At 37.7% G+C, this 12,490-nt stretch overlaps 1 protein-coding gene and 1 long non-coding RNA gene across 3 annotated transcripts in view; both read left to right on the forward strand.

The window, feature by feature from the left end:
- PAXIP1 (PAX interacting protein 1) overlaps positions 1-12,490 on the forward strand; it is a 38,303-nt gene that overhangs the window by 7,488 nt on the left and 18,325 nt on the right. For both annotated transcript variants that reach the window (XM_054818785.1, XM_054818786.1), the window contains exons 3-6: positions 1,789-1,832; positions 6,808-6,871; positions 7,868-7,981; positions 9,905-10,549. In XM_054818785.1, the coding sequence (XP_054674760.1) occupies positions 1,789-1,832; positions 6,808-6,871; positions 7,868-7,981; positions 9,905-10,549 (867 nt within the window). The remainder of the gene's footprint in view (positions 1-1,788; positions 1,833-6,807; positions 6,872-7,867; positions 7,982-9,904; positions 10,550-12,490) is intronic.
- LOC129203810 (uncharacterized) lies at positions 1,844-6,286 on the forward strand. Its single transcript, XR_008576163.1, has 2 exons — positions 1,844-2,641; positions 5,204-6,286. It is a non-coding gene; the product is annotated as an uncharacterized LOC129203810 (long non-coding RNA).

Consider the following 12,490-nt stretch of genomic DNA (forward strand, 5'->3'; position numbering starts at 1 on the left):
CTTTTACATTTCTGTTCTCTCTCTTGTTGCTCTGTACCTGTCAGTGGTTTGGGCTTTTTGTTTTCTGTTTTGTTCTATTTTATTCCAGATTCTTCCTTCAGTGATCTGTGAGATGGCATCCTATTAGCTGTACTTTAGAACTGTTTCTGACAGCAGGGTTCTTCCAAACTTCTGGCTATGGAAAACTTTAATTTAGAAAAAAAACAGTAGAGTGCTGAGGTTTTTTTATAAACACATATAATTGGCAGGGTGCAAATGATTTTGTTGTTTCTGCATGTGTGTGCTATGCTTATTTTAAACAAGAGGAACTTGTAGAAAAAGAGATTTTTTTTCTCTTGATTTTATTTTTAAGTTTATTTCTTTTTTTCTTACTCATACTGGAATTACCAGTATTTTGTTAGTATCTTGCAATACTGGGTTATTTTTCCAGTGAAAGATTCTGGGCTTCATGTTTGAAAATTGTCACTCTGCAAGTCATGAGAGTGATTAGAAGAAAAAACACTAGTATTTTACTGCCAATACCTTTGGGTACATGATTTTGGGTTATTTTTTCCATATGGTTGCAGGTGGCAGTAGAGAATTTTGATAGCTTATGTCATGAGAGTGCACCTGACAGTAGAAGTATGAATTAATTCCAAAAAATAAAAGGTGCCTAGCTAGGGACCTTATGGTTGTAGTGGGTGTGCTGATAAATTTTTAGTTCCTTTTTCTGAAGTGTTCTGTGGCATAATTTTAATCTTACAAACAAGAAGACTGCTGTCATTCTCATGTGAAGGAAGGACATCAGCATTGTAACAGTGCTTTCTGCTTTCTAATGTCATTTAATTAAATAATTTCATTTTCTTCATAACTGCTACTAGCTAAATTTTTTCATTTGCCAAAAGAGAACAAGTCTTTCAGTAATGTCACTTAGTTTGACCTAAAAACATCACAGCATGATCTGTAATCAAGAAGATTAGACGAAGTATTAAGGAAATGGAAGTCAGAGGCAAAAGTAGCTTGTTGGCTACCTTGTTGAGAGAAAAGCATAGAGAATAAGAAAGAGAAAAACTTGAGGGAGGAAAATCTCCCAGGTCTTTTCAGAGGATTGAGGAGTTATGAATTAGATGGTTTTAGTTCATTTTTATGCCTTTTTCTAAGGGAGAGAGAATTGCAAGAATTGGGACCTCATATACTTACTTACCACAATATATTTGTTTGGTTTTTGAGGAAAAGTCATTCATACTGAATGTGATGCCACTCTTCCCCCCTTCTTCCTTATATGCTGCATTGGGACCACTGTCCTACTTCTCTTCCCTTCTCCACCACCTCCGTGTCTACCAGAGGGGGGGAATACTGTCCCGGAATACTGTCAGTTAGGGGTCATCACCTATGTGCTTAGCAGCCCTCATCGCTGTGTATTTAGAAACTTCTTTCAATATAAGGTTATGGTTCCTGACTCCTTGGTGATGAGCATGTGGTAGGGGATTTTTTTTTAGAGCATGGAAAACTGAAAAAAGGGAGAGGATGAATAAATACTGTACATGATTTTCCTGGCACAATAGAAGGACAAGAGAAAAGGGGTCTTGCTCTCATTGCTGCACAACCTTTGAGCAGTCTTTATATTAAATCTTAGAAATAAAACAGAACAGTATTTGTTGTAAAGGGCTAAGGACAATGTCTGTGAAACACTTAGACTTTCAAAGCTTGGAGATGTATATCGAAACTAGCTATAGTATGAACTTGGAAGGTAATTCACATTTCACACATGCAGACCAAGGTTTTTAATGTCTTGTTTTTATTTTTCAGCCTTCCTGGGTGATCTTGTCTGTTCGCTGTGGCGCTCTTCTGCCGTATCCTTTAAGTTCAAATTTGAATCAGTTCTATAGGAAACATGTTAAAATCGATACCATCGAGGGTTTAAAGACTGCTTCAAGTACGTACAGCATAAATTTTTAAAATGATAGGATGTGTTTTACTTGCCAAGATTGCAGCATGCTTGGGACTTCTTTGTCTTACTTCAGTTTTCCTGTCGCTCTGGGTATTTTGGATGCTTAATAGACACTTGCAAGAAAACTGTCATCAAATGGACTCAAAAAATTTTAGCTGGAAGTTGATAATTAACTGTGAGTATCCAGGAAAAGTGCTGGAGTGCAGTAAGTGGGCAAATGTTGGCTCAGAGCAGAATGGCCTATTCTGCCTTTTCTAGAAGCAGAACTAAGTAAGGCATAAAGATGCAATAATTCATATCAACACTGTATTATAAATAACACTTTATTAACAGATAGTGTTAGTATTCCTATTTTTGGGATAATCTGTTCTTGCCTTTGGTAGACCCGTGTTCATGTTTGGCTAGATACATGTTTCTTAACTTGTTTAGTTTCTTAACTTGTGTGGAGCATATATTCTTGCATATGGATGGCATATTCCTTCCTCTTCTTGTCAGTTATTACTGTTTCATTTTTATTTATGTTCCCCTCAGTTTTTTCTCTGGATCATAGGAATGGTGACAATGGCCGCTATTATAGAAAAAAAAATCACGTATCTTTTTCTCCAACCATTCACGATAAAGATTCTGTACATGGAAAAGCTGAAGCAGAGCAATATGTTCCAGTACAGATACGAGTGGATGATTGCAACAAACAATGCCAGGACTGGGGAGGTATGCTGTCAGGCATGAGTTCTCATTTTGGAATGAGGTTAGCAGGTGGTCATGTCTATAATGGAAAACAAGAGGTGGTAGACACAAGAATCCAGGTGTTTGTATTAGGAATTCAGGTCTTAAATGTGCTTTAGTGATTCAGAATTCATGTTTTATACCCAGTATTTCAAGCTATGTGCCTTTGCATCTGTCGGTGTCTTGACTATTTTGGAAACAGCCTGTATATCCTCTACTTCCCCAAAAGAGCTCAGCTCAGGGAGTGAACTGTAGGAAGAGAAAGCATTGAATTAATCAGTTAAAATGCTATAGTGAGGTCTTTGCACAGATTGTTTTGATGACAGTAATCAACATGTTGGATAAGATTCAGCAGTTGGTGTGCCATAGTCACGGATAGCCTGCTGACCCAAGCAGAAGCAAGTTTTCCATGAATGACTTGGCTTCCAAATGAAAAAATGCACCAAACTTTACATGGGAAAACCCAAATTAGCAGAGCTACTCCTGTATTAATAATTTGATTATTGTGATGTGATCTAGGCTGGTGATTTTTGTGTTTTGCATCTGGAAGTAATAAATGTGTTTATCATCCTTTCATCATCAGGAAGGGAGTGTACGGTTGCTTACATCACACATCTGTAAGCATTCTCCCTGTTCCTGAGGACTGGTTGAAAAAATAATAAAATGGCTTGGAATTAGCTACATTTTCAGGTGTAACTAATCTAGCATGGCATTTGTAGTGGGTTTACCTTGGCTGGATGGCACATGCCTACCAAGCCACTCTCACTCCCCTCCTCAGCAGGATGAGGTGGGAGAAAATAAGATCCAAAAAAACTTATGGGTCAAGATAGAGGCAGTTTAATAAAGCAAAAGCAAAGGTCATGTGCAGAAGCAAAGGGAAAACAAAAAATTTATTCTGTACTTCCTATGAGCAGGTGATGTCTGGCCACTTCCCAGGAAGCAGGGCTTCAGTACAGGTAGAGGTTGCTCTGGAAGACAAACATTGTAAATAATGAATGCCCTTCCCCCGCCTTTCTCTCAGCTGTTATTGCTGAGCAGATGTGCTATGGTATGGAATACCCCTTTGGTCAGTTGGGGTCAGCTGTCCTGGCTGTGTCCCCTCCCAAGGCCTTGCCCACCCCCAGCTACTGGTGAGGGGAATGTTGGAGAGACAGCCTTGGTGCTGTGCCAGCGCTGCTCAGCAGTGGCCAAAACCCCGGGGTGTCCCCAACACCTTGCTGCTACCCGTACACAGCACGGCACTATGAGGGCTGCTGTGGGGAGAATTAACTCCATCTCAGCCAGACCCAATACAGCATTGTTAGTCTTGTTCTTTCCCATGGAGAAATTGCACTATTAGAAAATTGGTCTTCTGTCTGAAACCAGACGTTTTTAAAAGGATGCTCTAAGAGCTGATGTTACTATATACCCAGAAGAGAAAACAATAGATAAGACCATTGAGTGATGCAGTCCATAACTAAATTGTAGCAATAAATGTGTGAATGTAGCCCTGAATGGCTATTGCTCAGGAAGTCTTTGTTGCGGGTATGTAGGAATGGCCAAATGAAAAGACCAGCTCTCAGTAGTATCATATTCTTGGGTTGCATGGAAGAAGGAAGTTGTCTACACCTGTCAGCAGTAAACATGTCCTTGGATCTTTCAGTTTATTCTTTCTAGCACTTTACATCCTTAGAACCTGGTGGGTTTAGATTTTATTCTGAGCCTTATAGTCCTCACTAAAGTGGGTTGTTAAGTCTTAACTTTGTTCTATTTTAGTCTCTTTGCAACTTCTAGTGCAGTGGCATCCAGCCTTTTATTAGATTTTTAGGTACTACCATAATGAAAAAAACATAGTTAATAGAATAGCTTACTTTTTTCAGTTGACTATTTTTGGACGCTGTTCAGGCAGAGGTTTGAGACTCTGCATTTTCCTCTTTTGTTTATGTTTTAATTTGGAGACGTATTACTCAAAGTTGTCTTTGAATTTACTGAAGGAGCAAGTCCTAAAAACATCTTTTGTCAGTTAGATATATGGATCTAATAAGACCTTTAAAGATTTTGTGTTTCTTTACCAAGTCCTATACTTATTTGATGGGCATTTGCCTGTCAGTTGTTAAAGGTGAAGTTTAATGTAGAAAGATTTAATGCAATATAGAAGTGTAATGATTTTGCCTGTTTCTTCTAAATACATTTTAACATTCCACACTGAAAGTTGTTTTCGTCAGGGGGAACTTCAGAAGGTGGAGTGTTCTCCTGTTCACTGCTAACGGATGTTAGCAAAATCTGACTAACCTGCAGGTGAAGGGAGGTGACAGAAAAATTAATCTGGAAGCAGCCTTCCTGAAGAAGGAAACAGTTTTGTGTGTGAAAACCTCAGTTATAATGCCATAAAGAGGGCTGGTGATTTCTTCCTTAATTCTCTTGATAGTGGCAAAAGCAACAATGAGGAAGGATTATTTTTCCGTGGTCTTGTACAGGTGAAAGAGGGTCAGAGCACTTCTGAATTTTTGTTGCTGGAAGGAAAAAAAAAGTGAGTTTTGTTGCATTCCCTCTTTTTTTGTTTTCCAGATCCACTTGGAACCTTATTGTGCTACTTGTAAGAGGCTCTATTTCACTCCTATTCTTTCGAGAGTGCAAGCTGCAGTCAAACTGATGGACCTCTTAAAAGTTAAATACCAAGCTGTTGCTGCTTTATGTGCTACGAGCAGATGTTAAGGCAGGGAGTGGACAACTGTACACTTTTGAAAGATCCAGTACTGAGTCGCTACCTTAGATGAGATACTGAGCAACACGGTGAAATTTAGAATATTCATCAAACTTGAACTTCTTGGAGTATTCTGGATAGCAGCAGTAATCTGTTCTTCAGTTTAAAAGTGCTCTGGGCTTTCTTGTCAGCCTGCTGTGTGTTGTCTCTTCTAGGTATCAAAATTTAAGTATTGCTGGTGCATCTGTCAGCAGCATGGGGAAAATAATTTTGTTTCATTACAAAAATCTCAGCGTGTACTTGTAACAGAATGCACATCTGTTTCTGTAGTCCTTTTTTCCAGCAAGGTGTGCACAAAATCATATGATCATATTAGTTTCAGGCTGCATTTCTGTTTTTATAGCCCAGTGTGATGTTTTCTCAGTTTATGTTTCACAGTAGCTCCTAGATTCCCCTCTTCCTCCCTGTATCTGTTGCCTAGCCAACTTCCAATGCAGTGTTACACCTCAGGAGGAAAAAATCAGCTGTGGAAGATTTGATATTTGTTTATACTGATTTGCCTGCTACTGTTTGCAGATAATACTTTGTTTGGGTTGCTGTTTTTCTCGATATATGAGCTTGTCCCTTGATATCTTTGTTGTTCAGTGCCTTTTGTGGACTACTTAACCATGCTGTATGCTAGGAAACTGTTCCTACTTTTCCATTCCTTGCAAAATTGCAAAGGGCAGGTTAGGTTCCAAAAGATGTCTTCAACCAAAAATTCTGTGATTTGATTACCAAACTTTGCCATTTTTGAAAACTCTGGCTTCTGTATTACTTTCTAACCCTTTATTTTATTTTTATTTTTTTAAGACTGTGCTTTTATTTCTTACTGGTTTTAAATGAAGTCATCCACCAGATTGCCATCTATTTTAATAAGCGTGCAATAAAGACACTGTAACGTTCTACAGGTGTCTGCTATTAGCTTTTATTGTAGAAAAACCACAGTTTTCTTGGTGTGACTTATTTTATCAAATTTCTTGTGCATCATGTTCCTTCTACATTGTTTGTTGCTGACTGTAGCAAAAGTTTCTTCTTCAGATTCTCCTGTATTATTAAACATGGAAGATAAGCACTTGATAATGAAAGGAAGCTCTTGGTAATGATCTGACTCCTATTAGCTAAACTTCCTGTGTTTAGCATCCGGAGATGGACTGAGGGAGATGCTCTGGGAAGAGGCAAGTTTGTAATATTACCAAAATCGGTCATAATATTAGAGATTCCCTGATACAGTTTGCATCTCCGTTTTTTCCTGACCCATGCAACTTGAATTGGAGACAGACAACATGCTTTTAAAGATAAAAGTTTTTGAATGGTCAAATACTTGATAATATCTGAGAAGTACTATGTGCATTATTTAATTTCCTTCTAATGTCCCTCAGGAAACTCTCATTTAAATTACTTTGCATCCTTGACACCTGCTTTCCAGTGTAAATGGCTTTTCTCCAGAATCTTGTCAGATCTTTTTTGGAGTCACTGCTTGTCTCTCTCAGGTAAGAAGTGAACCATATTTCAGTCCACTCCAATGTACAATGCTTTGGTTTTTTTTGAGGAGAGATACCAGTTTTTCTGTTGTACTATGACTTTTTTTCTGTAAAAAAGCTAAAAGCGTTTTTCACTGAAAATGAGGGCATGAACATTTCAAACTGTGAACGTCGAATCAGTAATTTATCTTGTATTCAGCCATATGGTGATTCTAAATTGCAGAGTACGCTAGACTATAAAGTCCTTGCTCCTATTCCTCTGTTTCTGCATTAACACAATATTCAGTCAACATGTTTTACCTACTTAACGCACTGAAACCTTCACAAGGGTGCCGGTGAGTAAAGTAAGTGAAAAGATGGTGCTCCGGGGGCTTGTGTTCATAACTAACTCGATAGATCTGTGAGTAGCGTCACACTGTGGTGACCAGTGTGTGTGCAGACGGACAGGATGAGGCCCTAGGTGCTAATGGAATGTATCCGTATATATGCTTTAGACTTCTAAACAAATTATTTCTGTAGTAGTGTCACTGACTCTGAATGGTAATGGCTTAAATACATGCGGCTTTCTTGGCAGGGGAAGGGGACGTCGCTGTGACATAAATTGTAGAAATAAAAGCTTCACGTGCTTACGCAGGCTATTAATTTGGTCTACTTGTTAAAATTCTGTTTAATGAATTTTAACAGGTTGTCTAAGATAAATCTTGTTTGCTTGATTATTAACTCTTTTCTCTTGTGGAAGGTGACATAATAGTGTTGAATTTTACAGGAGTGAAGCATGTTTCTTTTTCTGTGTGCAGGTTCAAAATGATTGTTTAATGTCTTTTCATGTTGCATCTCTTTGTCACCCTTTTTTCTCTGTAAATTTCATTCTAATTTGGTATTTAAAAGTGATAGGTAATACATTAGCCAGACTTGTAAATGGTATGTCATGGATTGTACTAAAATTCTTCAAGCTGAAGGCAGCCGGTCGCATGGAACTAAAAAGCTTATTTACCTTCCTTTTAGGTTTCATCTGAAGACCGAAGTACGCTGTGGGCTTTGATTACTTTTTATGGAGGGAATTGCCAGCTGAGCCTCAATAATAAGTGTACTCATTTGATTGTGCCTGAGCCAAAGGGGGTAAGAGTTTATTACACGTACAATTCTTCTTGTTATAGCTCTCATTTGCTTTTGAATAATCAAAAAATTTCCATCTTCCTGAAGTTAGGGTTCTTAAGACTGTTCATTTGTCTTGAACAGCTAAATTCAACACCGTTATGCATTACGTCTGTTCAGTTTGTATTTATTTTCTGCATGACTTTAAGCCTGATTAATTCAAAAGATGTCCTGTTTGATATCGGTATTTGTATTTCTGGTTGAATAAAGCATTTTATTCTTTGTTCTGTTTCTCTTAACCTAATTTTGACATGTTGTAATCATTAGTGATTGTGATTTGTAAATCTGTAGATACGGAATCAGTGAAGAAAAATGAAGGACAAAATTGAAAAATTCTGTAAAATGCCCTTTGATGTCAGGAGGGTGTGTACTGTTTATCCTACTATCTCCCTTTAAGAGGAATGATTTGAGGGGTTTTGAGAGTTCTCTTTAAGAAAAAAAAAAAACCAAAAAAATAAGCTTTTTAGAGCAAAGGATGTTGTCTTAAGCTTGCCAGTCAAAAACCAGAAAAACCACATTAGCATTTCCTATCTGTAGGATACAATAAGTAACTTGCTTAATTTATATAATCATTGAATGGGAACAATTTTATAGGATGATTACTTAAAATGTTTCTAGTCCTGCTGCTGTGACATACTACAAGGGAATCTGCAGCAGTTTTTAATGAGAACAGTTTTGACACTAGTGAAAACTTAAATGATTGCTTTGACTAGACCCAAGATGATGAAGCAAGATTCTTAATAATTCTCACCACAAAGAAAGAATGAAAACTCATATCTGCAAATAAACTTGGTTTCATCTGTAATCTCTTCATTGTGTATGAATGACAGTTGCATGGTGGGAAATAACTCTAGAGAATCATTAAATTACATTAATTTCCTCTGAATGTGCTGGTTGTTAGTTTATATTGTTTGACATACAAAGAAAATCCCAGTTCAATCACTTTTAAATATTAGATGCTGAAATTAGTTTCAAATCTTCTAAAGAAAGTTGTCTTTTTTTTTTTCCCCACTGTCTTGATATTTGTAAGAGGTTTCCATCAAAGAGGATGTTTAAATAAACAGAGCACTGATCCTGTGTCTATTTCTATTTCTTAGGAAAGGAAACACTGAAGTTTTACTATTTCTCTAGCTTTAAATGATAAGAAAGGAGGGAGGGATAAAGTTTTCTACTTTGTCAGCATCATAACCTCTTATTGAAATGGATTTAGCTAATATTTGGACAGAAGTGTAACTTTCAAGTTGAGGGCAACATTACAGTTTGCAGCTTCTGAGAAGGTGTATGGGAAATACCCGACCAGTTTCTGATTTGTGTTCCTGCTGAAATGTGGGGGTTTGGGTTTTTTTTTTTTCAGTGATCACCTTATAAATATTTCATTCTACTTTATTGTGAAATTCTGCTTTTTCCCTGAATGCTTTTTCATGGTAGTTTGGTTGGTTGGTTTTTTTCTTGTTTTAGTGGAGAAAATGTAAGTATAAACTGTATTTAGACTCACCTTAATGTCCACCTAAAAATCAGCTGCATCTTAGTATTAACTGTGATGTTTCTAGCTGCTGGTATTCTGAAGGCTTTTTCAGAACTACATTTGAAAATCATGGAATTCTTTGGTGATTTGGGTAGTGATGTTTTTGCAAGTGAAGACTTAATCTTCTCTAGTTGTGCCTTCTGAGTCCTTTATATTGTAAATGTGGAGGTTTTTGTTTTAATCTCTTGGAACTTGTGGGTACGCACAGCAGTGTAGTTTGTCCTGTTGGTTCTGGGAGAGATCGCTTTCTGTTACTGGGCAGCCTCTTGTGATCTGCTTATCGGTGTTCTAGCCCTGCCCTCAAAAACGTTATTTGGGATTTTTTTGTCTTTATATAAAACCTTTTTTTCCCCCCCCCCCAGGAAAAATATGAATGTGCTTGTAAACGGAACAGAATTAAAATTGTGACACCAGACTGGGTACTGGATTCTATAGCTGATAAGACTAAAAAAGAAGAGACTCCTTATCATCCTCGTTTAATTATATATGAGGAAGAAGAAGAGGAGGAGGAGGAAGAGGAGGAGGAAGCAGAAAATGAAGAACAAGATTCTCAAAATGAAGCTAGTACTGATGAAAAATTATCAAGCCCAGCATCTTCTCGAGAAGGATCACCTTTGGGTGATCAGGTTTTTTCACCAAAATCTACTACAGCTGATAAGGCAAAAGGTGAACTGATGTTTGATGATTCTTCAGATTCCTCTCCAGAAAAACAAGAAAGGAATTTGAATTGGACACCAGCTGAAGTCCCACAGGCATCTGCAGCGAAGCGTAGGTTGCCTCAGGGGAAAGACTCTGGGTTAATTAATTTATGTGCCAATGTCCCACCAGTGCCAGGTAATATTTTGCCTCCGGATATGAGAGGCAATCTGATGGCTTCAGTACAAGGTGCCCAAAGTTCTGATCGACAGGAAATGATGGCTACGTGGAGTCCAGCTGTGCGGACGTTAAGGAATATTACTAATAGTGCTGATATTCAGCAGATTAATAGACCATCAAATGTAGCACATGTAAGTGTTGGGTTTTTAATTTATAAGATAATGGACCTTTTCTTAGGAACTATCATATGTAAGAACTTCAGTTTCCATTTATTCTTCCTTAAATGTACAAAGGATGAAAAGTTCTCCTTATTACTTAGAAGTTGTGGCCAAATTAGTAACTTCCCCAGAATAAGTAACTTCATTCCCAGCAGGTTCACAGAAGTAAGAATGCATTTGGAAAAAATGTTTGGAAGAGAAAAGCCGTGTTTAACTCTAGTGTGTTTTAGAGTTGCACTATTGATTTCTTGGTAAAAGTAAAAAAAATACATTCATTAATTTAGAATTATTTGGCTAGTTCAGGAAACTTGATTTCATACCCTTCAAGCTTTTTATTCAACGCAAGGAATTATTTGTGCTATCAACACATAAAACTGTGAAATTGATTGTTCTCACAGTAGGTTCAGTTCTATACTGTGGTGTTCCGCTGGGCATTAAGTTGTTTTATAGTATAGTCAGGATTATGATGCAGAAGTCCTAACTTACAAGTACTTATGCCACTCGTATAGCTCAAATATTGTATCGAATTTATTTTTAGAATAAAATTAAAAGCGAGTGAGCATGCACTGAAATAACTTGAAGCATTGAAATTCTAAGATATTCATGGGAAGGGAACGTGAGAAAAGCAGGTGCTGGTAAATGTTAGACATATCTTTTACTTAAATAATTGCACTGGTGTGTTTTTTTGGACGTTCATCTAATGGTAAAACTTTAAATGGTGCCTGAATAATATAGACGCTTACAGTTAGTACTTAAACAGAAAAAGTGGAGTCACTCAGAAATGTTGGTTCTTTGTTGTCTATATGACTTCTGAATATGAAATGGCAATATAGGCTTCGTTTTAAAGCTGAGTCTTAGATTCCTCTTCTCAGTGCCTTGAATTGTTTAAGGACTGAGACTTCTGGGTAAGGACTGAGCAGAACTGCCAGCATCCTGGTGGGTTGGCCAGTGCTGGTAAGTTGGCTGATGCTTTCATGTCTGAACACCGCATCTTCTACAACCCAGTCATTGTACTATCAAATATTCTTTAGTGGTGTCCCTGTGGAAGTATTTTTCTAGAAGTAATATTTATAGAGCTACAGGGCAGTTGATGGTATCATGCTTCAGCTAGACATTGTTCTCCAAAAGTCGGTTAGACTAGGGACTTGACTGTGGCCTGAAAGGACTGTTCTCAAGTACTGTATCAGGCTGCTGTGTAGGTTGCTGTGCAACTCCAGCACGTGGAGAAAAGCTTTGCATCTTGGAATTGTGAATCTGCTTCCTAGAGGGAGGAAGACCAATTATTCTACCTTTTTCCTCATAACTTCCTCCTGGCTAGGTGAAATTGTACTTTGCGTCCTGCTTGGGTACCAGTCCTAGGTGGATTCCATGCACCCATGGTACACAATCTTGGAAAGTTAATGTTTAATTGGAACCTCAGATTTCTGCTGAATGGCAGATATGTAATAATAAGGCATTTTGCAGGTACAAAGTTACTTTATGAATATAGCCCTAGGATCTTTTGAAAGTTTTATCCTTTTGTTTTGAAATACGTGTCCTGAAACTTCTGTAATTTTGACTTTTGGGACTTTTTGTGGAGAGCAGCGTGAAGATCTCTCCTCCTACTGAGCCACAGAAACATTCTTTTTGTGTATGCTATTTTTAGTTACTGAGTGTTTATACTGTGGCGCTGTCTAGACATTAGTGATAGGCGATGCATTGATAATCGTGCTTGCGAATGTGTGCTATACCAACAACATCAAAATTACTTCGATGAAATCTGAGATGTTTTGAAGTGCGTTGTAAAATACACTTGAGCCACCTCTGATAAAGAGTTGATGGACGTCTCATTGAGAGGATACAGTTAATTGGCTTTGTGCTTTACTGATGTGCTTTGATTCCCCTCTCACACACACACATCGCTGAAGTTTACAT

The sequence above is a fragment of the Grus americana genome, chromosome 2 (assembly GCF_028858705.1).
Source record: "Grus americana isolate bGruAme1 chromosome 2, bGruAme1.mat, whole genome shotgun sequence".
NCBI lineage: Eukaryota > Metazoa > Chordata > Aves > Gruiformes > Gruidae > Grus > Grus americana.